A 26454-nucleotide genomic window follows, 5' to 3' on the forward strand; every position below is an offset into this window, starting at 1 on the left:
AGGCCTCTCATCTCTCATATGCTATATTTGAAGGCTCCTCCTGGCTCTGACATTAAAGGCTTCTTGGAATCCGTGGACCCTGGCAAGAACAAAGCTTCCCTTCTGGACTCTAGAAATCCAGACTCCTGATGTACTGGGCAGGTTGGATGGCGTGGTCTGGGCCGTCCCTCTCAGCCCCGAAAATGCTGAGATTCTGTTCTAAGACCCAAGATTCCCCCACAGCTTTCTCTGCCAGAAGCTCTGAGCCGCCTCCCACCCCATCACAGGAACCAAGGTCATTCCTGTCCTTCCCCAAGGTCAAGGAGCCCTGGGCTGGCTCAGAAAGAGCCTGGGGAACTGGGAGAAGCCTGAGAGTGGAACACAGGCCTCAGGACTTCCACAGCCAGCCTCTCAACTTCAGTATTGTCAGCAGTTCGGCCCTGGACGGGCACAGCTGGCAGCCTCATCCCCAAGCCTAGGGAGGCCTCCTCCCTCCCCCAGGCCTGTCCCCTCCCCTCTCCTCATCACAAAATCCCCGTGTGGCTGGGAGAGGACAGAGGGGCAGGACCCAGTGTCCGGGACTCTGCTGCTGCCCAAACAGACCCTCACCCTCTGATCCGAGGGAAGGGACAAAGTCACAGAGCCACAAACCAAGTGAGTGTCAGAGCCTTAAGCTGTAGGATGGGAAGTGGGGAAGCCCAGCCCCAACCCCCTCTCTGGCCCTGGGCTAAGTCACAGGCCTCTGGGTCTCCATTTCCTCATCACGACCCTCCCACAGGCCACCTTGGTAGAGCCACTGAAAGCTGAGGGGGCCCCACGGAGGAGGGAGGGGCTGGTCGGATGAGCCTCCCAGAGCACGGCAATGGGGTCCCCAGGAGGCCTTTATGTGGGGCCCTGGGCCTGGGGGAGTTTGTGGGCTGGATGCCTCTTCCACTCGGCTTAATGCTGGCACAATTCACCGGCTTTGGACAACTAGGCTGGGGATGGGACCTGGGGAAATGAGCCATGGCGGGAGTACCTGGCGATGAGGTAATTGAGTGACAGCCTCAGGATGGCTAAAAACAAGAACATGGGGATGGCCCAGCCATGCCACACGGCATTCATGTAGACCTGTGGAGAGAGCACAGAAGACACAGTGGTCATGGACCTGCCGGGGGCTCCTGGGCCTCAGGCCAGGGGTCAACACAGGGGACCTAACTGCAGCCCACTGCCCAAGTGTCAGGGCAGAGAGGGGTCCATGGCCTCAGGCTAGGGGTCAGCATGGGGGGCCCACCCCGAGTGTCAGGGCAGAGGGGGCAGGGGCCAGGGGTCAGCATGGGGATGTGCAGCCAAAGCCCTCCTCAACCTGCTCCAGTGCCCTGGCAAAACCAGAGCCCCCAGCTAGGGATAAGATGAACCAGGAATCAGAGAAGGACTGATGGACTGTCCACTACTTCCCAGGCCTCCATAAGATGCTACCCCAAAGACACACAAGAAGCAGACCCTGCCTGTCCTGAAGGAGCTGATAGGGAAGCAAGATGAAGATACTCAGTCCAGGACAATGACCAAATGTGAGAGCTGAGAGGGGACCTAGCACCGGGAGTGTCAGAGGTAGGAGGGAACCTAGAATAGAGAATGTCAGAGCCTGGAGGGGACCTAGCACCAGGACTGTCAGAGCTAGGAGGGAACCTAGAACAGGAGGTATCAGAGCTGGGACGGAACCTGGAACAAGGAATGTCAGACGTGGGAGGGAACCTAGAACAGTGAGTGTCAGAGCTGGAAGGGAGTTTAGAACAGGGAATGTCCAGTGGGGAGGGGCCTTAGAACAGGGAATGTCAAAGTTGGGAGGCAACCAAGAACAGAAAAGTTCAGAGAGCTGGGAGGGGCCTAGAACAGGGAATATCCAATGGGGAAGGGTCTTAGGACAGAGAAGGTTAGCCCTGGGCAGGTCCTTAGAACGCAGAATGTCAGAGCCGGGAGGGAACCTAGAACAGGGACTGTCAAAGGAGAGGGAACCTAGAACAAGGAATGTCAGAACTGGGAGGGAACCTAGAACAAGGACTGTCAGAGCTGGGAAGAGCCTCAGAACACTGAACATTAGCGCCGGAAGAGAGAACACAGAATTCCTAGCTGGCTGGATCCTCAGGCCAGAGAACGCCTCCAGGGAAAGTACTGCTTAGTCTTCCTCTCTGAATCCCCTAAGAAATACTTCCTAATGCAACAGTGTTGATCCAGGTGGGCCCATGTGCAGGGTCTGCCACCCAACATGTCCCTGGCCTCCTTGGTGCATCCCCCTTGCAGGCAGCACTAGGGACCCCTTGTGCTCTGCACAGACATTAGCTCAGTAAACAGCAGAGCCTCTAAGGTCACGTTCTCATTAAGGAACGTGATCCCTTTGAGAAGATTACATGCTTGTGTTCCTCATATAGTTTCTAGTTTTCCCGAAATGCAGACCAGGAAGGCCAGGGAGTGGCCTGCCAAGAGTCTCGGCTGCCTTTCTGGTCTGTGGGCCCCCTCACCCCCTGGACTGGGGCAGTGGCCATTAGCCAAGGGCTGTCAGTGGGAGGTGGGTGCCCCCCTACTCCTGCCATGCTGCTTCGAGGGGGCCCCCAGTGAGCCTGGGGACGGACCCCAGCCTTGTTTCCAAGTGTCCCCATTGTGAAGGCCTGTTGGGGAGGGGAGGGCTCAAACTTCTGCAGAGCACAAGTACCGGGGGTGAACCAAGAACATTGGGGTGAGGTCTCCATCTCTGCCAGCCTTTAGCCAGAAGCCCGGGGATCACCCATCAGAGAAAACAGAGGAGTTTCCTGCATGAAAGGAGATCTCCGGTGGAGTGCCCCCGGACCCTGCCTCGGCCCTGATGGATACTTTAGTCTATGCCTTGGACGTCATGAAGTTGGGAGGGCCAGCCAACTTATCAGATGACAGTCAGGACGCCAGCACAGCCCAGAACCAGAGACCCAGCTGGCAAGAGAGAGGGGATGAATCCAGTGAAATTAAGTTGAATAGCAATACATGGAGAGTTCTAACTTGTGATTAAAAAAAGAAGCCTAGGATGAGGAGAAGTGGGGAGGCGTGGGGAGGCCCAGTCCACGGAGAGATGGCTTCCACTGGCAGAAGAGATCAAGCCAGGAGCTAGAAGAGGAGGCCGACGTCAGCAGAGTGCAGCATCTGGGCCCGGGGAGGTGACCGTCCTGCTGTCTGCAGTGGTGCAGGGCATCAGCTGAGGAAAGACGGGGAAGCTGGCAGGCAGTGAGGGGACCATGGCGGCCACAGTGGCAGGGCCCAAGAGGATGTCTTCTGCAGACTGGCTGATGGCCACAAGAACTTGGAATGCTGTCCAGCGGAAGAGGGAAGAGATGCTCCTGCTGGGCCCCAGTGAGCAGAATGAGGAGTAGGAGCAGGGGGAGCTCCAGGGAAGCTGACTTCTGCTCCGTGAGGAAGAGCTTCCCAGAACTGAGAGTGGTCCCAATGTGGAACGCCTCGGAGCCTGAAAGGTGCCAAGCAGGGGCCACACATGCATTTCTGGAGAGGCTGGAGAGGGCCAGGCTGGCTCTTGCCTCTGAGGCCCCTCAGAGCTCAGGGATCCTGGCTACAGACTCAGCTCTAAGTTATAAACCATGGTGTGGAACCCTCGGAAGAAATGCTAGAGATACGGGGAATATAAAAGAACCAAGCCACCCCCACAGTGTCTGATCAGTGTTAGGCACACGTTCAAGAAACGCCGGTGAAATGATGAGACGGACGGACAGACGAACAAATGGTGGGACAGATGAATCGATGGATGGATGGATGGAGGGAGGATCGGATGGACAGATGGAGGACTAGAGGACTGGCTGGATGGCATGGGTAACTCAACGTATGGATCGGTGAATCGGCAGGAATAAAAAAATTAACAAAGGAATGATCCTTGCTCCATGCCCGAAGGCCCTGGCCTATGGAAGTTCCCTGGATGACCCCAAATGGAATTGGTAAGGCACCCCAAATACTTCGAGGATGGTGACATCCCCTAGGGTACCTCCCCCAGAAAACCCACTTACGATGAAGGCAATGGCAGAGGTGTACACAGAATACCAATCAGATAAGGCAGAGAGATTCTTCACAAAGCTTGTGACAGGCTTGGCACCACGTTCTGGAAAGAAAGCACAAGTGCCCTCCCCTGTCAGGCTGGCGGCTCCCCGTCCCCCACTTCCCACAGAAGCTTGTCAAAGGACACAGTCAGCTTTGGTCAAAGATCCCCAGCCTTAGCAGCTGAGGGATGGAAAAGAACGTCAGGCTGGGCTTGGGACCTCCTCCCACTGCCACCCCGTGGGGCCTGGTCTGGTGCCCAGGGGCTGCCCCTTCTCTTTCCTTCCCCATGTGCATGGAGATGGGGCTCTGCTGGAGGCTCCCAGCTCTGCCACTGCCCCCCAGCTCTGGTCAGTAATCAGTAATGTTCAGGGGGGATGGTAGCATGATGCTGCACTGACCAGAGTGTGGAACTGAGGATCAGAACCCGGGGTTCTAGTCCAGGCCCTGGCCCTCCAGTTGTGTGGCATTGGGCAAGTCATAAAAAAAAACCTCTGTGCCTCAGTTCCCCCCTTTAAGTGGGTGAGGGATGGTTAATCCCCCAGGAAAGCTCGGAGGAAAGTGCCCTTGTGATTCACAGAAATGGGCTCTTCCTGGTGTCACCCAGGCAGTGGGGGAGCCCCTGAGGGGCTCGGATCCCAGAAGCAGCACTCTTGGCCCCTCCCGATCTGGGCAGGGCCCTGGGGGGGGCTGGAGCCTGCAGAGAACGCCAGGGCCTTGGCCACATACGCAGCTCAGTTCCCAGCTGTGAAGAGCTGGCCCGAGGCCGCCGTGGGACCCGCTCATTCTCAGAAGCTACAAGGGGGGAGGGGCTCGCTTTTGGTCAGGAAGAGAGTGGCCCGGCACTTACTCAGCCTCCTCATGTTTTCAGTTAACCTAGAAGAGAGAGAACGCTATTCAGTCCAGGCAGGGTACCCAGGAACTACTCACTGAGGGCTCCAGGCCCCTGCCCTCAGCCAGCAGGGCCAAGCAGCTTTCTGGATTCAGACGGGGGCGAGGCTAGGGCTGGAAGGGCGCCCCCAGCACACACCACAGCCCACTCCTCAGGAGGCTGACACAGCCCTTGGTGGTTCATTCCTAGTAGAGGCTGCATGCTGTAGTGGAGGGAGCCAGGAGACCTGGGTTCGAGTCCCACATCTGACCTGTCCTGGCTGGATGACCAGGTGAACCTTGGACCCTCCCCATGCCTCAGGATGAAGCCAAGCTGCAGGGGAGGGGGCGACTGACACAGGGGAGGGCTACCCCGCTCCAAGTCCTAGGAGGCCACGAAGCTGCTCTCAGCCATCGAATAGCCGTCTTCGGGGAAGAGAGCCCTGGAGGATGCCGGGAAGCCTGAGGGAGGGGCAGGGCAGCCTCTGGAGAAGCCCTAGACTGGCACTTAGGGCCCTGAGCTCAAACCCCAGGCTTGCCACTCTACTTCTGCCTTCTCACTCACTCTAGGCCTCAGTTTCCTCACCTATAAAAAGAGGGGATTGGCCTAGAGGGTCCTGAAAGACCCTTCCAGCTCTAGCCCTATGACCCCTCAATAGAGAAAAAGTAGAGGATTCCTCCTGAGGTCCAAGGGGCTCCAGCAGCGCCAGGGGAGGCCGCCCACTGCAGCACCCATGGCAGCACGGGTGTAGGGGTGGGGTACCTCCGGGCACTCAGAGGCTCCTCGGTCTCCACTGTGCTTTCTTCAGGCTGAAACCGGAAATCTTCCACGTATTCCCCAAATCTATCATAGAACCACTTCTGAACTCGAGAGCACATCGTGTGGCTGCGTTTATCTGGGAGGAAGACAGGAAAATAATGAAGGGCAAAGGTGGGGCCAAACCAGGGTGGGGCAGCTCTCTCTAGGGACCAAGGCACAAATATGTGCTGGGGTGAGGGAGAGAGTGTGTGTGTGTGTGTGTGTGTGTGTGTGTGTGTGTGTGTGTGTGTAAGAGGGGAAAGAGGAGAGGGAGAGAGAGGGAGAGGGAGGGGGAGAGGGAAGGGGGAGGAGAGAGACAGAGAGCGCAGATAGGAAAGGGGAACGTGGCAGAAGAATGAAAGGTGGGCAGCTAAGAAGCCGGCATTTCGAGCACTGGCAGAGCCTCATGGGGGAACCTTCCTGAAGTGTAGCACCCCCAGGGAACCAGAATGCGATTTTAAGGGCCTACCCAGAGACGCTCAGACTCAGGGGAACAGATGCATGCTAAGCAGACTCACAAGACTAAAGGATCAACCAGAATGGTGAATTATTAATTTACAGAGAGGCTCTCTCCTTTGTAAAACCAGGCAGTTGGACTAGATAATGAGGGGCCTTCCCATCTCTCCTATCTTTCCTGTTTAGCTCTGACATTCCCTGTTCTGAGGCCCCTCCCTGCTCTGAGATTCTTCAAAGCTCCAATCTTCTGTGGTTAGGTGCCACTCGGTCAATGAGGAAGCCTGAGGGATGGTGCTTTGGCTTATCTGGGTCACACCCCTGGCTATGGGGGAGGGGAGGGAGAGGTGCCCTGGGCCTGGGCATGAACCCTGAAGCCCACCAGCCCTGTGTACTGACACAGGTACAGACAGGATGTCTGTTCGGGGAAGGGCCAGGCCGACACGCACCTGAGCCGTGGTTGGCTTGTGTTGTCGCCGCCGCCTGTCCCTTGGGAGGCTGCTGGGGGGGTGGCTCCTCGGCCCTGTTGTGGGGGGGAGAGAAAGAGCGCTTAGTAGGAGGCTGCAGCAGCTTCTCATCACTTGAAGGCTAACACCACGACCACCCACCGACGAACACTGCGGGCAAGGTCCCTTCCCTGGGGGCGCTTCCTCATCGGTAGAAAGAGCAGGTGGCCTCAGTGCCCTTCCCACTTCCATCTCTGATCCATGCCCTGCTCAGACCCAGTGGGGACAGCAGCGTCTTTGTTACACAGAGATTTTGCGGTAAAGGCAGCAGTGCCTAGCAGCCGTCACTTAATGAGGAGTCAGCTCTCAATCAGAACTTGAGAGGCAGTGAGGGTGTGGCAGCGGGGGCAAAGGCATTTATTGAGCACCTACTAGGTGCCAAGGCACTGTGCTAAGCATTTAACAGACTGCCAGGACTGCGGTCACAGTCCTGGGGTCAAGACTGGTCAGTGGCAAGGCGGTGGACGGGTCTCTGAACCCCAGGACCCTTAGTTCCCCAAACCCACTTACAAACAAGGGGCCGGGGGAATCTCCCCTGCCCTGCCCCACCTGAGGGGAAAGGGATTCCTGGACCACCGGGGCCATGGAAAGAAACCCCTCCCCCACCCTCACCCCTCATCTCTCCTTCCCCCCAGGGCTTTCCCTGCCTTTCACTTCTGCCTTATTAACAAGGCTCAATATGTGGGAAAGGAAGTGGTAGGACTGAGGGTCACTGCCAGCTGGCACCACTGCCCGGGCACATTCACCCCCCAAGACCCTGAGCCCACCAGGGGAGGGGAGCCAGAGGAGTCCACTGGGGGAGGGAGCCAGAGGGGACCCACTACAGGAGGGAAGCTGGAGGACCCCACCAGGGGAGGGGAGCCAGAGGAACCCACTGGGGAGCAACTGAAACCCCAGCCAATCAGCAGGGCCTCCTCATTCCTGGGCACAGAATATGAGCTGCATCCAGGTCAGCCCAGATCAGAGCAAGGACCCCTTCAAGAACATCCGTGGCCTTTGCAAAAACACAGCAACCAAACAAGCACCAAACAGACGCCGGGTGCCTACTGTGTGCCAGGCTGGTCTAAGCACCAGGGATACAAAGAAAAGCACAACCTTGGACCCTGCCCTCCAGGAGCTTCCGATCTGACAGAGGACACGGTCAATTGAAGTCCCACAAGGCCTAGATGCCAGGTCACCTTAGAGCATTAGCAGCTGGGGAATGGAAAGGGACTTTCCTATGGTCACAGAGCATAAGAAAGGAGCAAGGCCAGGATCTGAACCCAGCTCTTCAGAGTCACCCAGGCTCTTACCCAGGCAAGGCTGCTTCCTTAGGCCAGGACCTTTAGCTGCTTTCCTCACCCCTCACCCAAACTACCCACCAGGCCATGGGAGAAGGCAGAATTTCAGTCTGTTAGGATGTGTTCTGGGTGGCCACTGCACCAGCCCAGATAGCCACTCCTGCTAATGAGGCAGCTTGGGCTGAAGCCCAGCATTGTCCTCAGCCTCTTTGAGCCTAACAAGGTGGGTCCTCAGGCTCCTCTCTTTTCTAAGTTCTCCACTCCCAGTGGGAGGCAGCTGTGGGAAAACCCGAAAAGGGCCCCCCCACTCCCGACCTTGGACTGGTGGTCAGCATCCTCTGAGCTCATCTCGGTCCCACCCACTGAACCCGGAGATAAACAAAGGCCAAGCCTGCTTCAGGGCTGTTGGGGAGGGGGCATGCTGAGAGCTTCCCCCTGCTAATGAGCACCTAGCTCCATATCCATAAAACATGAGCTGTGCCTTCGGGGAGGCCTGGCAGCTGGCCAGGAGATTTTCTCCTTAAACAGAAAAGATTCTGTAAAAATATAATTACTGGGTTTATCTCCCCCTCTGCCATGGCAGGAATGCTTAGGGCTCTGCCCCAGCACTGGGGATGGGGGCCACTGTGGGGGGGGGGGTCCCACATGTGACCCCCACCCTAAGGCCTCCATCCGTTCCCAGAGCAGCTCAGTGCAGATGGCAGAATGCTGGGCTCAGGGGCAGAGGCTCCGGCCCAGCTGTTCCTTGTCTAGGCCTCAGTTTCTCTCCCGGGTTGGGCAACATGATCCAGCCCCACCATTCCATGAACAGAGCAAGCCTTTACTAAACACTTCGAGTGGGAGACAAAGCCAGGAGATTCGGCCCTTGTCCTCAGGGGGATTCTAGGTTAACACAGGCGGACAGAGCCCAGAGAGGTTCTTGGCTGTGGATCTGTGGCCTTGGTTTGGCAGTGACTGTACTGGGCATCTCTCACAATAGCTACTTTCCTTCAGAATCCGGGCAGGGTTCCCTGGACCCTGTCAGGCTGCCACCCAAAGCGGGCCAGGACTCTGAATTAAAGCAGAATGCAATGTTTCCCTCCCTACCTTTCCTCTCCCACTGCCAAAAAAGAACAACTCTTGTAAGAAATCTGCACAGTCAAGCAAAGTCCTTCAAACAGCGTCTCATTTGGGGGCAGCCTGGCAGTGTGGTGAGTTCAAATCTGGCCTCAGACACTTCCTAACTGTGTGACCCTGGCCAAGTCACTTCCCCTCTGTCTGCCCAGAAAGTGGGGATAACAACAACACCCCACCCAGGGTTGTTGTGAGGATCCAACTAGGTACTACTGGGAGGCGCTTGGCCCAATGCCTGGCACACAGTAGGTGCTGCGTGATGATTGTATCCCTGCATCGATGCAGGAGCGTGAACGCTGGACCTGGACTGAGGAGGCCGGCCCAGCCCACCTCCTCTCAGCCCTCTGGGCCACGCTCAGCAAAGGGCCCACAAACAAGGCCATCAGGTCCCAGCCTGTGCATGTGTGGACGCACAAACGTACAGACAAAGGGCACAAACGTTTGGGGCCGGAAGGCCCTGCCTGCACAGATTTTTGAGGCTGTTCCTTTTATTCTTCTTTTAGATGTGGGCACCAAAACACTTTTTTAAAAGTGAAAATTAAGCCACCTGTGAAATGTCTCCTTAGCAAATGTGAAGAAAAGGAGCCAGATTAATCTGGCAGAAGCAGCCCCGGACTCAGATGGCACCACTGCCCCCAGAGCTCTGGTTCAGTTAAGCCTCTGGCCAGTGTCTCTTGCTCCGCAACAGGCCCAAAGGGAAGGGGCTTCCCACCCAATGCCAACTCTACAGGAATTTCTGGATGGTTTCTAGTGTGCCCGCCTCCCACAGGATGGTGATGGAGGCAGAGGTTCAGGGCAGGGCAGGTGCCTGGGCCAGGTCTGACTGCAAAGCCGGGGTTATCCCCTCTGTCACTGGGCACACAGCATCCAGGGTTTTCTAAAATGAAAGCAACAGACCGGGGGTGCTGGGCTTTGGGTCTGAGCTTCCTTGGGAGCTGTTGTGTCCAAGTCTGGGCCCAGGCTAGGGCAAACAAGTGTGAGCTGAGTCAGCACCAGTGCCGGGGACAGTGCCAGGTGGTGGCCACTGAGCTGGCCCGGGCTGCTATGAAGGCTGCCTTGGGCTGCGCTGGGGCTGGGCTGAGGATTGAAGGGAAAGCACTGAGCTAAGCTTTTATAAAGCCCCTACTATGTGCTAGGCTCTGTGCTGAGCACTTTTTACAAACATATCTCATTGGCTCCTCCCCTCCTGCCAGGTAGGCGCTGGTATCTCCTTTTGGCAGTTGAGGGAGCTGAGCTTAAATGACTGGGCCAGGGTCACACAGACAGTGTCTGGGGCTGGATTTGTTCAGGTCTTCCTGACTGTAGGCCCGGCACTTTACCCACTAAGGAAGAAGGGTGGCTCTCAACACTGGAGAAATGCCCAGGTTGCTTCTGTAGGGGAGGAGCGGCTCCTTCCCAGGCAGGTCTGGGGAAGACTGGGGGAGTCGTCTGGACGTCCGAGGGGCCTCCTTCCGTGTTTCCAAGGCTGCTCATCCCTGGGGGCCTCTAGCTCCTGCTCCCAGTGTCCCCCACACCTTCCTGGCCCTCCCTCAGCTCCTCGCTGGGCCCTTGCCTGGTTTTCAGGATCTCCTGGAACTTCTGCTCCAGCTCTAGTCGACGCTGTCGCTCCTTCTCCAGCTCCTGCTTCAGCATCTCGGCGTTGGTCTCCTCCCTCAACTTCCGCAGCTCCTCTTCTGTTGGCAGAGAGGGAGAGAGTGAGCTCCCGCTGGCCTGCAGAACCTCCCCTTCCCCCAGGAGCATCCTGGGACTGGGGCAGCGCCCCCCATACAGGACCCCCAAATGTGATCTGGGAGCCCCTGTCATTTCATGTGCCCCAATACTCTGGGGAGCCCAGAGTGCATTCACTAAATATTCCAATGTGCCAACATGAACCCATCACCACCCTACCAGACAGACAATGGCATCCCTAAAAACCCCCTCCCTTGTCCCATGCGGTCCTGTGCCTTTCTGACACTAGGGGCTGGGCTTCCTAGAACAGACATGGAGCAGGCTCTGGCTTCCTGGCCCCTGGGGCTGGGACCTGCCAGGGTTACACTCACTGAGCAAACCCTCTCTGAGCCCTGCTACTCACACCCGTGGTGAGTTCCCTGTACACGGTGGAAGGACTGAAGACCACAGAGGCCATCGAGTCCTTCATTTATGCTTTCCCACACTCGCTAAGGGCCAGTGGGCCAGGCAGGTGTTTGTGGGGGTGGAAGCTGGGGGTAGGCCATGGGGAGCCCAAGGCTTTCACCCAGTGGCCACAGTCATTGGACAAGTGCAAGAGGGCACAACAACAGAAAGTGTTTGGAACTGGAGGGCCTGGGTTTGAGGCTCGCCTCAGAAGCTGACACCCTGCCCTCCTTGGACCTTGGTTCCCCTCTGTTGGACTCAAAATTCCCTCTGAGCACTTGTGATCAAAGTGTCTGCTCTGGGTCAAGGAGGGAGAGTGACTGAAACATGGCAGTACAACCTGATGAGGGTGGCCCACCTACCAGGAGCCCTGGCACTGCCTCTGAGCCCAGCTGGGATTTGAACCTGGGTCTTCTGGCTTCTCTCTCTCCCCTAGGGCAAAGGGCCAAGAGCTGGACTCAAGCCATGGAGCCCTGCTACTATGAGCATCAGTTTTCTCATCTGCAAAATGGAACAGCAGTCTCTAGGCCAGGGATAGGCCATATTGGCAGAGCTGGCCAGTGCTGCCCTGGGAGCAGCCCCCCTACACTGGCAGGCCTCAGTCCCCAAGGGCCCCCCCCCCCGTCTGCCTGCACAGCCATGCTGTGGCCTCTCTCTTCCCTGACCAGGGACCTACGAGGGAATGCTCTCCCTTGCAGAGCCCCAGCAAGCAACTGGGACATGGACCGTTTCTCCCCAAGCTGGGTGGGCCTGGATCTGGATGCCATGGGCTGGTGCACAAGGGGAAACGGGACCTTCTCTCAGAGTTGATACTGAGGACAGGAGGCCCTTCCTGGTCCCCAGCCCAACCATCACTGGCTCTCCAGATGGTAGAACTCAAAACCAAATCCCCAGCAAGTACTGGGGTGCAGCCAAGCCAGCGTGGGGAGGCAGCTGGGCCAAGGCTGAGCTGGGGGTGGGGGGGACGGCAGGGGCTTAGGATGGCCTGAGGACCCCTCTGTCGAGGGGCTGTGGTGAGGAAGGTGCTTTACAAACGTCTGCTCTGAATAACAAGATAACGTGAAAAATAAACTAGGCCAAGGCTGGCTGGGGAGGCCTCACGTCTATCTCACGTGTAGTTCTGCTCTTTTGAAATCCTCGTCCAGAATGCCTGGGTGAGCCTGGGCATGGTACCCTACCCCGTGCCTCAGTCTCCCCAGGTAAGGAAGCAGAGGCCCAGCCCAGGGGTGGTGAAGGGGATGTCCTGGGTTTCCATTCTCCCTTCCTCATTCACATCTAGGCTTCCCAAGATGAGCTAGCCATTGGGAATGGTACAACCTCCAGAGTGAGCAAGCTGGGAAATGGAGATTATTTTCAGAGTAAACAGGCCTCCCTCCCAGCCCCCAATGAGTAAGCACCAACTGCTCCAGCTACTCAGGCCTGTCAGGATCCACATGAGTGAACCAAGGAAACCAGCCCATAAGCCTTTGGACTTCATGCCAGGGCTGCCAGCAGCGTTCCCAGGGAGCCCCAGCCCCCCTGGGCACCCAGGGGTCAGGGCAGCAAGCCAGGTTTCCACATCAGCATCCGAGAAAGCCCTGCCTGGGAAAATAAGCCCCATTGGCTTCCAGGAGACAGGAGCTCAGGGAACAATGTTCTCTGACACAATTGTGGAAGCAGAGGTTAGAACAGGCCAAGCCCCTCTCTGGCAGTGGAGGATGCTGAGACCCAGGCCAGGTCACCCATCTCAGAAGCGCTGGCACTGCCAGGTCTTCTGCTCCCCAACCCAGGGATTCTTCCTTGGCCTGCGTGCCCCCCCAATAGTGATACCCCTGAATCCTGCTTCTGCAGAGCCCTCATTCCTGGGCTGCTCCTCCTGACTCACTGTCCTTGCCTGCATCACCCCACATTCCTGGGCCACACTGAGGCACCAGCTGTAAATGTCTCTCTTAGGCCTCCTCTTCCCCCAGCCCCTCTGCCCATGTCTCCTCCCCCTGTGCCTGTGCCCCTCACTCTCATGGGGGCAGGAAGGCACGGCCCCTCTGCCCCCTCGGTGGGTGGTCTGTGGCCTGGGTCTCAGAGGGCCTTCCCTCCACACTTGGGGCAGTGAATGAGGTCTTGGTGCCTAAATTCAGCACCCCAGGTTTTCAGGACAGCTCCTAGCCTCCTTCGATGGCCAGCCCCTCAGGAAGCCAAGCCTTCCCGTTCCCCAATGACTCTGCTGTAATGGTTTTAAACCCGGGTTTTGATTGACATCTCTGGTGTCCATGTGCTGTCCTACCCCACACGGGAGACTCCCTTTCAATGTTGTTCTCCAGTTAAGTGGCAAAGGGGCCTCCCTGGGTCTGACCCCGTGGTTCTCTGCCCCTCCCCCCATCCCAGATCACAGGCAGGGTATCTGCCTGCCCCTTCTGTTTGAATGAAAACAGGTTGGGGGGAGGGGCAACCCTGAGCTGGGGAAAGGCAGGATGGGGGAGGGTCAGGGCTAAGGTATCGGTACAGATCGGACTAGATCCCCTTGGAGGCCCTTCCAGGTCTGACTTTCTGTGATAGCAGCCAAAGTGGACTGATGTGGGGGAGGTTTTTATGAAGGTGATGAGAAGATTTTAGGAAATACATCTCCCTAAAATTATAGGTTGTCTGAGCTGGGAGGGGTTTTAGGACAGGGAATGTTAGGATGGGGGAGGGGGGCTCAGAACTGAGAAGGTGAGCCGTAGGGGCCAGCAGGTGTGGGATGCTGAATATGCTGTGCAGTGGCTGCTTCTGCCTTTCCCCTCTTTTTAGGTCTGTTACAAGGGATGGCTCACTGTAGGGGGTGTGTGCTGTGTCTGCAAATGACGGGATTTAAAAAGATAAGTTGTCAATACAAACCAGGAAAGACTCAGCTTCTGGCCTGGCTGGGCCACTCTCACTGGGGCCTCCACAGGACTCCCCGGGGTGGGGGGGGGGGGGGCACTGACTTTCCCAGCCCTCCTCCAGCTCGGCTCCATCCCACTTCTCCATTCCACTCCCTGCCCCCATCATCCCAGGGACTCTTGGACAGCCAGGATCATTGGAAAAGGGAATGAGACTCAGGAAGAAGACCGGCTCCCTGCAGAGCCATGTTGGGGGTGGGGGGCTCCACAGCCACAATCAGACCTTAATGGCTGTAAAGTGCCCTGTGAACCCCAAAGCCTGGCCAGGCAGGGACTCTCAGGCCCCCCTCCCCCATGCCAGCCTGCCCCACACAGGGCATGTGCAGAAGCAGAACAGAGACCCCTTGGGGTAGCAGCTGCGAGGCTTGTCAGCACATTTTACAGATAGGAAACTGAGGCTCCAATAGGCTGTGACTTTCCTAAGGTTGCGGCTCATAAGTGGCAGAGCCAGGCCATGAACCCGGGACTCCTGGTGTATGCAGCCAAAAAGCTGTGTGACCAGGCCCCATCCCAGCCTCCCCTGAGAGAGAAGAAAAGGATCCCAGGTCCCCCAGTGGCTCCTGCTCAGGCCACAGTCAAGTCCAAGATCATTAGCCACCACCCAGGCCTTTGTTTGGGCCCCTGCAATGGGCTCCCCCGCCCCCAGCCCCACCAGGCCACCCACAGTGCTGTGCTCCCACCCGGAACAAAGCTCCAAGCTCAGCCCCCTGCCCCCATCCCCTGTCCACAGGGTACCAGGCAGCCTCAGGAGGAACGGGAGCTTCCCAGTCCTGGACACACTGGGGCGCCTCCTAGCTTGCCCACTTGTCCCCTTCCCCAGCAGAATGTCAGCTCCTTGAAGGCAGGGCTGTTCTCATCTTTCCTTGGATTCTGAACACTAGCCCAGGCCCTGACCCACAGCAGGTGCTTAAGAGATGACTGATGTAATAAGGGAGGAACCTCCCTGCAATTTCTCACCCACTAAAAGAATCCCATTAAATCAGGCTCATCCAGCCCCTGCTTGAACACTTTTCACAACAGGGATCTCACTACCTCAGATCTAGCATTAGGAAGTTTTCCCTTAAATTGTGATACCTGAGTAGCCAGCTATTGCTAGAAAAATCCTGCCCCCCAGCCCCTAACTGCAAACCCCAGTCTGCATAAAAAAAAAAAAAACAGACTGAGTTCCTGCCGTTTGGTGAGTGTCCTGGGCCCCTAAGACATTTCCAAGGAATGTAAGCTAATTACCAGGAAAGCCTAACGATCTTCCTTTGTCTAACTGAGTGGGCTGAGAGACAACTCTATCTCTTGTCTCAACAAACCCAGCTGGAGCATCATTCGGTCTGCCTATGGCCTTGAAGGATGAAAGCCTCAGCCCCAGATATTCTTTTGAATTATATGACTTCTGCCTTATCTTGAGCCTTCCTTGTTGTGGGAGTTATGGCAAGATGGACACAGGGATCCTGGGCTGTAATTCCAATTGACACTTTGTCAGCTATCTGATGTGTTGTATTCACAATCTATTCAGGAGGTTCATAAAAAGTGAAATAACACAGGCTTGCTGAGTCTGCAAAGTAACATACGTAAACTTCAAGAGATAATTAAGCACTGAATCCTGTACTGTCTATATAAACTACCCTCTCGCTTCAAACGTGCTCATTTGATTTGGGATAATTTCCCCGAATGACCGCCGGCTAATAAACTTCTCCATTCAAACTTCTACTCTGTGGCGTGTCTCCCTGGCTTCTGGTAGAACAGAATGGAGCTGAGACCGTTGCTGCTCTCCCCCCACCCCACCATTCTGGTGTCTGTCTTGGGCCAAACAATACAGATCTGCTCCCTCTCCCCATCGCACACTTGAAGACGTGTGTTCAGCCCAAGTCAGCCACAAGCCCCCTCCTCCCCATTCCTGTCCCCCTGCACTGGACCCCCCATTTGTAAGCGCCCCTCTTATGGCTTGCCCCCTCAGGGAGCTCTGGCTGGTGCAGAGGCTGGGCACTGGGCCTCTCCAAGCCCCCTCCTCCCCATTCCTGTCCCCCTGCACTGGACCCCCCATTTCTAAGCGCCCCTCTTATGGCTTGCCCCCTCAGGGAGCTCTGGCTGGTGCAGAGGCTGGGCACTAGGCCCCTCCAAGCCCCCTCCTCCCCATTCCTGTCCCCCTGCACTGGACCCCCCATTTCTAAGCGCCCCTCTTATGGCTTGCCCCCTCAGGGAGCTCTGGCTGGTGCACAGGCTGGGCACTGGGCCCCTCCAAGCCCCTCCCTCCTCCCCATGGGGGTCTGACAGCCCAGCCCCGCAGCAGCAGATGGGGCTCCCCTGGAGGCTGGCCCTGGCTCCAGCTCTGCCTGGAGGGATGATTACACCCCCATCCCCATCCCCATCACTGCTGAGATGGGCCATTAACAGCTTCTCTCCTCCCCCCCAGTGACAGATTGAGGTCAATTACAGCCCCAAGCGCATCCCCTGCTTTGCACAGGACAAAGGCAGCCAAAGTCCCCAGTCATCGACTTCCCTCTCTCCCATCACGGGAGGGAAAGAGATGGGGCGGCCAATTTTCAGACAATTGGAGAGAAGAGAAGTGGGTGTTTCCAATGAAAACCTTATCTCTCCAGGCCCCAGCCTGAGCCCAGGGATGACTATCGGCATGCAGAACGTGTCTCCCTCCAGACTCTGCAGGACCGCCAGTGTCCCTCCCGCCCCTGGTCCTCGAATGCCACTCTGAACTTAAGCCTGCCCCCACCCGCTGCCCCCTCCTCCCCTTCCAGGCTGCTCTGCCAACGCTGCCCCCCCAGCTCCAGTAGGTCATGTCTGCCCCTGAGCTGGGCCACTACTAGCAAGGAATTTCAAATCTGTCCTGTTAACCCCCGGCTCTGGCTTGGACCTGGCTGTTTGCATCTTGTTTTCCTCGTCATAACGGGCTGTATTCAGACTTCAGGAAATTGCCCTCGGCTCCTCTGACTTCATTTCTCTTAGCTCACCACTAAGCTTGGACAGCAGCTCCCGGAAGGTGGTCCTTGAGGTTGAGACCATTTGCATAACAATATAAAGATGTTTTAATTTCTGATCTAGTAAATACCAGCAGATAGAACTCCCATAAATAGAAGCTCCTTAATAATTTTAAAGTGTTTAACAGGGTCCCAAGACAAAGTCAGAGCACCCAGGTACTGCAGAGCTTGGTTAGACACTCCCTAAGTGCTTGAGATCTTTGCTACCAGAAAAGCGGGGCTCTCACTATTTGGGGGTGTGGAGCTGTGAAAATATTTTGTTTTGACCTCCTTGGGGTCTGTATCTAGCAGTGGAATCTCCAGACAGAGGGACACAGACATTTTTGTCATTTGATTTGCCTAATTACAAACTATTTTCCAAAACGCTCACCTTGCAGCTCCACTAATAATGCATCGGCGTGCCTAGCTTTCCACAACCTGTCCAGCATTGACAGCATACCTGTCTTTTGTCATCTCTGCTAATTTTCAAGGGAAAGCCTCAGGCTTGTTTGGATGTGCACTTCTCTTCTATTATTAGTGCTGGGGAGCATTCTTGTTTATAATTTTTGTGCACACTTTTCTGGATCCTTTGAGGACTCCCCTACTCAGCTTTACCTACTGCTCTGGGCATGAGAGTTTCTGCTAGTTGCCCATGTAGCACGGATGTCGGCTGAGCAGAGATCCTCACGAGGAGGACTTCTTTCTCTCTGGCTCCAATCTCAGCTTCAGGGTCCACCCTGACAACGCTTCTCTCCTCGGTGTCTCCAGCTGTCTCTGAGACCACTCTGCCTTCTGAGTACAAAGCAGACACCTTCTAGCTCACCACCTCCTTCCTGTGAGGCTTAGCTAAGGGGCTGGAAGCATTCTCTTGATGGGGAGCCAAGGAAGCCTCAGGCCTTACACTGTCTGATTGTCTCTGAGGCTTGGCGGGTAATGTTGCACAGTAGCATGATCTATGTTGGTGTCACGGCCCTCTCGTGGGGCCAGGGATCCGAGGATCCCGGAGCTCTGGAGCTCAGAAGCCAAGACTAAAGCCTGGGAAGGAGAAGGGATCTGCCCTGGGTCCCACAGGCCGTAAGATGATTTGAACCCAGGCCCAACTGCCTGCAGCCAGCTCCATCTCTAGAACCTACCCCCCTCCCCAAACTGGCCTTGTGCTGGGAAGTCTGAGGCCATGGGGTCTCTGAGGCCTCCTTCCCCTCTTCATTCCCCGCAATGATGCTGCCTTGATAAGAGAGTAATTGGGAGTGAATGGAGATAGAGCTCCTGGCTATTTTTAAAGCCGTTAAAGGCAGACTCTCCCGAAGGAATCCTCTTGGCGCAGGACTCAACATGCCCAGCTCCAGCCAAAAATAAAAGTCAAGTGATAAATTCTGAAACAAAATGCCTTTCTTCTAGGCCCACAGGGGAGCTGGGGTGGGGCTCAGTCTGGCGGTCCAAGGGCCCATCCAGGGCAGGTGAGGGAGCCCCGGGCAGGTGAGGGAGCCCCTGCCAGGTGCCTCCCCTGTCCTCCGGAGCCCTGCCCCAGTGCCCAGCCTGATCACCTCCCCCCAGCAAAAGGTCTGCTGATTCTAGGGGGAACAAGCCTTGTTTCCTCCCATGGGCCCAGTGCTGCTATCTCCCACAAGAGAATGGATGGAAACTCTCAGAGGGTGGAGACAGGAGCACCCACCTATTCTGCCAAAGCAGGTGACTAAGAAGTGCTTGCAGTCACTGACTGAGAAGGGCACTCGCTGACACCCCAGCCTGCCCTTGTGGGGAGAGCCAAGGCTTCTAATCCAGCTTTCCCAACCAGTAGGGCTTTGGCCAAACTGGACACCTCTCTGCCCCTATGTCCTCTCCATGCTTGGCATGCCTGCCCACCCCACACCTGGCACGCCCGCCCATTCCATGCCTGGCACGCCAGCCTACCCCGCATCTGGTCTACCTGCCTACCCCATGCCTGGCACCCCAGGGTCAGCCACCAAGGAATGCCCCAGGGAGAGCAGAGAAGAATGTGGGGCACAAGGTGACTTTAGAACAAAGAAAGTCCCCTGTGGGAGGGACCTTACAAACAGGGAATGTCAGCTGGGAGGGGCCTTAGAACTGGGGATGGCAGAGCTGGGAGGGGCCTTAGAACTCGGGATGGCAGAGCTGAGAGGGGCCTGATAATTCATCCAGGCAATCTTCCCCATCTGATCACCCAGATTACAGATCTGGAAGCTGAGTGGGGAATCACCTTGGCCACAGTCAGGTAATTCTATTCAATGGGCATCTGGTAACTGATCCCTAAAGGGAGGGTAACCCAAATCTCCAGCTCTTCCTGCACCCCCACCAAATGGTGGCTGCCTGAGGCAGGCTGGCACCTGAAGCATGGTGGCAGGCAGGTTTTTGGGGCCAGCCTGCCCAGCTCCTAGCACTGGGTGATCCCAGGGACAAAGTCTGAGCAGGTTTATTAATACAGGCCAGTGACCCAGGCCCAGGAATCCCAACACCTATGCTCTGCCTGATATTCTCTTGAGGACCACTGCATCAGGAAGCTTTGCTTCTTTTCTCCCCCAAGAGAAATTAATGCTTTACTCCCAATCTGGCCACCATTTGGGTTTCCATGTTCTTGTAAAGGCCAGTCACAGGAAGCCAGTGCCCCGAGGCTACATGCATAGAAAATTGAGGCATATAGTCTCAGGTTCCTACTGGCCTCCATGGACCCTGAGCTTCCTTTGGTGACCCTACTCCATGTCCATACCCTGCCCCGGCCCTCTCCCTCACTTTCCCTCCCCTTCTCTTTCTTCTTCTTTCCCTACATCAGCTTCTATGCACATGATTCCTAGATCTACATATCATCGGCCCCAACCTCTGCCCAGAGCTCCAGGCCTCCTTACCAAAGGAACACTGAACATCTCAGGATGTCCAAAACAGAATTCATTATCGTTTCTCCAAAACCCTCCCCCATTCCCAACTTTCCTATATCCTGTGGAGGATCCTCAGGCTTGAGGCCTCGGTGTCACTGCTACCTCCCCTTTCCTGCCCCCAACAAATCTATCTCCAAGTCAGGCAAATTCCCCCTTCAGCCTGTGACCCTGCCCTGACTCCACCTGGATTACTACATGCCTGCCCCGCCCCCAACCCATTTCCCCATTCAGCTCTTCCTTAGGCGCAGGTATGACCCTGTCCTTCCCCCTCCTCCAGTGACCAAATCCTGGACCCAGCATTCACACTGTAGAGCTCCAGATGGCTGCTCCAGGCCCACTACAGACCATGACTCTCCCTCACAGGTACAACCTCCCAGCCCGTGGGCCGACCTGCTCTTTCTCTTCCACCGAGTTCTATCCCCACCTTTTCTCCCATAGGCACCAATTATAAATCTCGGCTTTGGCCTTTAACCTTCATAAGCGGTGGACAGGGGCTGCGGAGTGACATCAAGAACATGAGGTTTTCTGGGAAGATTTGTATGAACTGATGCAACATGGAGTGAGCAGGACCAAGAGCACAGCGTACACGGTAACAGCAACATTGTAACAATGATCAGCTGGGAATGACTTAGCTCTTCTAATTGAGACAATGATCCTGATGGGGCGCCTGCGCTCGGACCCTAATTCTAACATCACATTTCCCCTTAGCCTCTGCTTGGGTGCCTGTGCCTGGACCCCAGTTCTAAAATCACATCTCTCCCTAGCTTCAAAGCATTGGCCCTAACAGTCTCTCTCCAGTTCATGGGCAGTACGCCTTAGCAAAACACTTATCTCTCCTCCCGATCCTGCGGCCAGCTGCACACATAGAATTTATTAGTTTGGACTCCCTGTGTATTGCTAATTGGCAGTGCCCTGGGACGTAACAATATTTAATACTTATTGACCTTCCTGATATGTATCCTAGACGTAGTCAAATGTATCCTCCCTTACACTCATCTTATCTAACAAGACATTTGATGGAAGCAACCTGGATATTCCCAGTCAGCCCTGACCTTTGGTTGACTAAGTGATATTTCACAGTCAAAACCACATCTCCAGGTAGCCCCCCTTGGGCTATTTCCCAGTGAACTCTGGGTAAGATAGCTGTGCAGTAGATACAAAAAGTACATATTCTTTTAAGAACTGACCACCCCTTAACCACTCCCTAATCCCACCCCAAAACACCTAATTGAAAGGTTTCACCCCCAAATCTCATATTTAAACTTTCCCTGTAGCCCTGTAAGGTTTTAGGTTCCCTAAGAACTCTTGTCCACTATAAAGCGTAATGAATCTTTGCCACCTTGACTTAAAGAATGTTTGAGATCGTGAATTCATTCCAGAGGGCTCAACCCTCTCTAGTACTCAGGTCTTTGAGGGACACTCCCTCTCAATGACCCTGTCTGGGAACTCCAGTCTTGGGGCTCCTGGACCTCGTCTCCCTCAACCCTCAACAATCCTAAGGACCCACGATGAAAAATGTTCTCCCCCTCCAGAGTCTGAACACAGCTCAAAGCAGACTGTTTTTACTTTCTTTTTTTTTTTTTTGGTCTGCATTTTCTTCCACAACATGGCTAATAGGGAAAACTGTTTTGCCTGATGTCAGACCAAAAACTTGTATCAAATTGCTTGCCTTTTCAAGGAAGGGGAAGGCAGAGAGGGAGGGAGAGAATTTGGAACTCAAAATTTTTAAAAATGAATGTTAAATTTTTTTACAAGCAATTGAGAAAAATTAAAATTAAAAAACCAACAACAGTGGGTTATGAATCCGGGGACCTGGTTTCAGATCTCAGCACTGCCATTTCTTATGTGTATAACCACAGCTGAATCTCTCTGGCCTCAGTCTCGAGGCTGGGCTTCATCTCCAAGGTCCCTTCTGGCTCCAAACCCAGGAGGCCAGTAGCTTTGGGGGCTCAGGCCCATCAGGACACCTGGAAGCCTGTTTCACTGGGGGATGGCTCTCATGGCCAGCAAGCTGCTCCTTACCCAGATCTGAGACCATCTGTAGCAAGTTCTGCTGAATGCTTCTCATTCTGCCCTCTGAAGCCAAGCAGAGGGGAATGGGCTGGTTGAGGGCCACCGCCGCCCCCCATCACTCTTGGGCATTTTAAAACCCAACAGCCCTGGCTGCCTTTCCCGATGCACTTGAACCTGCCAAGAATTATCCCTGCTTTAGATCCTGGAAGAACCACACACCGAATATGGAGGCAATTCAAAGGGTGACAACCTGGTGATCTCAACATCCATGATCTCCAGCACACACTGTTCCCAATGAGATAGCAATGGTGTGCAGATAACAGCCACTGCCATGCCTGACCTCCTGCCTGCTCCAGCTTGGGGAGGGATGGCCTGTCTGCCCATCAGATACAAAGAAGGATGAGATGTTGAATGACCTTCCCTGTTCTGAGGCCCCTCCCAGCCCTGACATTCCCTGTTCTAAGGTCCTTCCCAGCTCTGACATCCCCTGTTCTCAGGCCCCTCCCAGCTCTGACCTTCCCTGTTCTCATCTGGTCACTCCCACCCTCATCTGTGGCACTATCCCCTATGGCTTGCACTGTCCCTCCCCCAACTCCATGCCCACTCACACACATTCTCTACCTCTAGCCTGCCAGCCTTGTCCAGAACATTACTGACTGGTTTCAGGCCCAGTGAGGTTCTAAGCTTGTTCTGTATCTCCCCTGCCCCACCACTGTCACCATCATGAGTCTTTCACTGAATGGAGCTTCTGATGTAATAAATAAATGGACCAAGTCACAGCCAAGTCCCCGAGCTCACCTGCTAGAACTGGGGCAGAAGCAGAGGGCAGCTGAGTGGCACAGTGGATACAGCCTGAGTTCTAATCCATCCTCAGGCACCCTGAGAAAGTCACTTCACTGCCCTCTGCCTCAGTTTCTTCATCTGTATAATGGGGACAGTCACAGCCCGTATTTCCCAGGTTGTGAGATTGCGCATGTACACAAAGTGCTCTAGGAATGTCAGCCGAATGTCAAGTGACTCTTCCCCAAGGCTGCTGCTCAAAGCTCCTGATGGAGGAAAGGGGCAAAGTAGGATGGCTGGCGGGGAGGGATCCGTCTCAGTGGGCTGGCTCCAGGGGACCTGGCTCCTCCAAAGGAAGACCCTCATGAGCCCAAGCAGGACCTCAGGTCCTGGGTGCTGAGCTGTGGAGCCAGGCTGCTTGCTGGGAATTCTGGGGAGTGGGATTTGAGAGGCCAAAGTGCCTTCCCACATCCACCTGATTCTCCCAGCACTCTGGTGAAGCAGATGGCGATCTGCTTATTCTCGAGGGAGCTGGTGGTGTTTGCTGAGCAGGGGAGAGATGTGGTCAGCCCCACCTTTAGGAAAGGCCATAACAGATTTTGGGAGGGTGGATTGGGAGGAAGACTCTGGGGCCAGACAGACTCATTGGGAAGTCAGGGCGGTAAGGGAGTCAGCACCCACTGCCTCTCAGCCTCACTTCACAGATGGGGCCCTGAGGGTCCAAGGGTAGTCCCATGGCTGTGATGTGTGGGAGGGAGGGTTCACTCATTCAATGATCTTTTAGGATCATAGGGGCCTGGGTAGGAGCCTTCTGATGGGGGAGTGGAAGGAGATGCCTAGGCCAAGGAGATTTGGCCAAACCCAGGACAGTGAGGAGTGGCGTGACACAGCCCGGGAGATGGGGGCGGGGGCAGGCAACAGGCCTGGGACAGCAGGTATGGGACATCGGATAAGCCCCCACCTGGCTTCTCTCCTCTGTCACATGAGGAAGTTGGAATAGGTGCCTTCCAAGGTTAGACCCTGCTCTGCAAAGTTCTCTGGGTCTATGAAATTGGACAGAAAGCCCACCCTGAGCCTCTCTCCTGGGGCCTCACCCTGGGCCACCAAAGCCCATGTCCTGGCACATAATGCCAAAACAGCACAGCCTGGGAGGGACGTGGCTCTTCCCTTCGCAAGCAGCCCAGCCAGGGCTGGGCCAGGGGGAGAACCCGATTCAGCCTGTGCTAGACGGTAAGAGGAGCCCACCTTCCGACATCATCCCAAGCCAAGGGTGGGGGGGGTCTCAAGACAAATGTGGCGCTCACAATCGAGACAGGGGGACAGCCTCTGGGCCCTGGGAGGGGGCCACGGGCCTGATGACTTCACCGGAATATTCCTGAGCCCCCGTCACCTGCTTAGGGGACCATTTGTACTCTTAAATATTTAATAAGAGAAGAAAAAGCATCTTCAGGCCTGTAAGCTATTATCTCTTCTCCCTGAAAGGCAGTGAGCTAATCGACTTCCTGAAGGAGGGGTGGGGGACATGACAGAAGAGAACATCAGAGGCCTGAGAACAGGGAGCATCAGGAACAGAAGGAGAGAACCTTGGAACAGGGAAGGTCAGAGCTGGGAGGGGCCAAGAGCCTGCTGAGCCTCAAAGCCCCCTGGGGGACGGGTTTTATTAAGTGGGTCTTAATCCTGGGGTTCCCTTTAAACAGCTCTGGCTCCCAGCCACAGCCGCTCTTGGGGAAACTGAGTCACACATCCCTGAAATGTCTGTGCTCAGCTCTTCTCCTCCCCATGTGCTGCCCTCACATCCTCCTTACTAGAGCCCCCAGGTGGGCACAACTCTGCCCAGCTGATGACTGAGGAAGGGGTGAGCTGTGAACTCACACCCCCTGTGGATTACGCCCTCCAGGGCTGCGAAAGAGAAACACCTTCCAGCTTCTCCCATCCCAGTCCAACCCTGGTCCATCAAAGAGGAAGACAGAGACCCTGAGCCAACCTGCTGAGCTCACGGTGGCAACCACCTCCGCCTGCACCTTGCCCACAGCCAAATACACACTCAGGTCCTGAGCCCCAGGAGTATGGACCAGACCATGGCAGGCCGGAGCTTCCCAGCTGGCCCTGCTGCCCTGGCCCCACTGCCCTGGCCCTCACCAGGCTGCCCTGGCCCCACTGCCCTGGCCCTAGGTGCTGCTTAGATAGAGACAAAAACAAAGAGGTGCTTATGCTCTGCTGGAGAATATGCCTAGAGACCAGGCCCTGTGAGGGCCACCAGAGGCCCTGGGACATCCTGTATACGGGGGCAGGGATGCCCACCCGGGGAGAGGGGGAGCAGACTAACTTCGTCTGGTCTCAAGGCAGAACTACAAGTCACAGAGAGGGCCACTGAGGCAGTCCCAGCAAGGGGTGCCTAAAGTCTTTATAATAACTTCTAGAATGTGTTAAGGTTTGCAAAGCGCTTTACACACATTCTCTCATGTGATCCTTACAACCACCCTGGGAGGTGGGGGGCTGTTACTAGGCCCATTTTACAGGTTCAGTGACCTGGGTCCAGCGTTGCAGAGATGGTAAACGTCTGAGGCAGGCCTCCACCCACTGAGCCACCCAGCCGCCTCTGGGGAGAGAGGAGGCGTGGGTGCACCCACACTGGCCTGGTAGCCCAGGGCCGGGCTCTGTCCCTGCTTGGTCATCAGCCTAGCTGCATCTGACCCCACTTGTGAAGGGCGGGGGAACTGAGGAGTGTGATCACTGCAGGCCCTGAGGTGTCTGCTCCGAGCCCCCTCCCTTCTGCTTACACTTCTGTCTACACCACAGACACAGACTCAGCCTAGGGCGGCCCCTCCAGGGAACCAGGCTCCCGTCCTTGCTTCCTAATCAAAGGTAGGGGTGACTTGGTCTGAATGAGGCGGCATGACCACCCCTCGAGGCCAGCCCACCCACCAATGGGGACTGCCTGACTGCCAGTGTCAGGCCCGTCACAGGGAAGACACAGCTAGATCGGAAAGGCCCTGTTGGACCTCGCTTTGGGTCATGGAGAGAGGCCAATGACCCCATCTGTCGGTTCCTTCCAGCCTAACCAATAAATTGATTGGTTGTGCTCAGAACTTTGTCTCTCAGAACCCCTATCAGGATGCCCTTCCTTTGTTATTGTGTAACATGCCTCTATTAAGAAATGATCTTGTGTGTGGAGAAATGCCTCAGTTTACCCTTTTGATAAACTTCATTCACTATAATTTCCAAAGTGTGTCCCCCCAACTCTGCTGTTGGACAGCTCTTCCATGTGAGATAGTGAGCTGTGCAAGCAGAAGGCAGGGATCTTATGGAGAGGATTCTTATTTCTGGAAGCAGTTGATCCAAATGACTTGGGGGGGTGTCCCCTGTTATGGAATCCTTTGGTTGTACAGTTCCATCACTGTGTCACCAGTAGGAGCGGACCTCCCACTGTGTGCCTAGGCCTGGCATTTATGAGACATTCAGACAGGCCAAGCTCTGGGCTTAGCCAGTCAGTGAGGCCTGAGGCCTGGCAGGCCCTCCCTGGCTGTCCTGGATCAGCCTGCAGAGGACAGAGAGACTCAGAATAGACTTGGGCTAAACCTTGGGGCCAGGATTTGCTCACCCCCTTGGAGAAGGGAGGCCAGAATCCCAGCATCCCAGGGTCCCAGACCCTGAAGGGAGGCCTCTGCCCGAGGCCAGGACACCTGAAGAATGCTGCCCTCCAAGGTTCTGAAGCTGCTCATGCCTGGCTGCAGGATCCCCCTAGGGCCAGCTT

At 55.7% G+C, this 26454-nt stretch overlaps 1 protein-coding gene across 5 annotated transcripts in view; it reads right to left on the reverse strand.

Moving 5' to 3' along the window:
• The window catches only part of GRAMD4 (GRAM domain containing 4), an 87976-nt gene that overhangs the window by 12873 nt on the left and 48649 nt on the right, over positions 1 to 26454 (reverse strand). For all 5 annotated transcript variants that reach the window (XM_036760854.1, XM_036760857.1, XM_036760852.1 and 2 more), the window contains exons 4-9: positions 10600 to 10720; positions 6598 to 6671; positions 5660 to 5792; positions 4877 to 4902; positions 3999 to 4090; positions 998 to 1089 (exon numbers count right to left, since the gene is read on the reverse strand). In XM_036760854.1, coding sequence (XP_036616749.1) covers positions 998 to 1089; positions 3999 to 4090; positions 4877 to 4902; positions 5660 to 5792; positions 6598 to 6671; positions 10600 to 10720 — 538 coding nt within the window. The remainder of the gene's footprint in view (positions 1 to 997; positions 1090 to 3998; positions 4091 to 4876; positions 4903 to 5659; positions 5793 to 6597; positions 6672 to 10599; positions 10721 to 26454) is intronic.

The sequence above is a fragment of the Trichosurus vulpecula genome, chromosome 5 (genome assembly GCF_011100635.1).
Source record: "Trichosurus vulpecula isolate mTriVul1 chromosome 5, mTriVul1.pri, whole genome shotgun sequence".
Taxonomy (NCBI): domain Eukaryota; kingdom Metazoa; phylum Chordata; class Mammalia; order Diprotodontia; family Phalangeridae; genus Trichosurus; species Trichosurus vulpecula.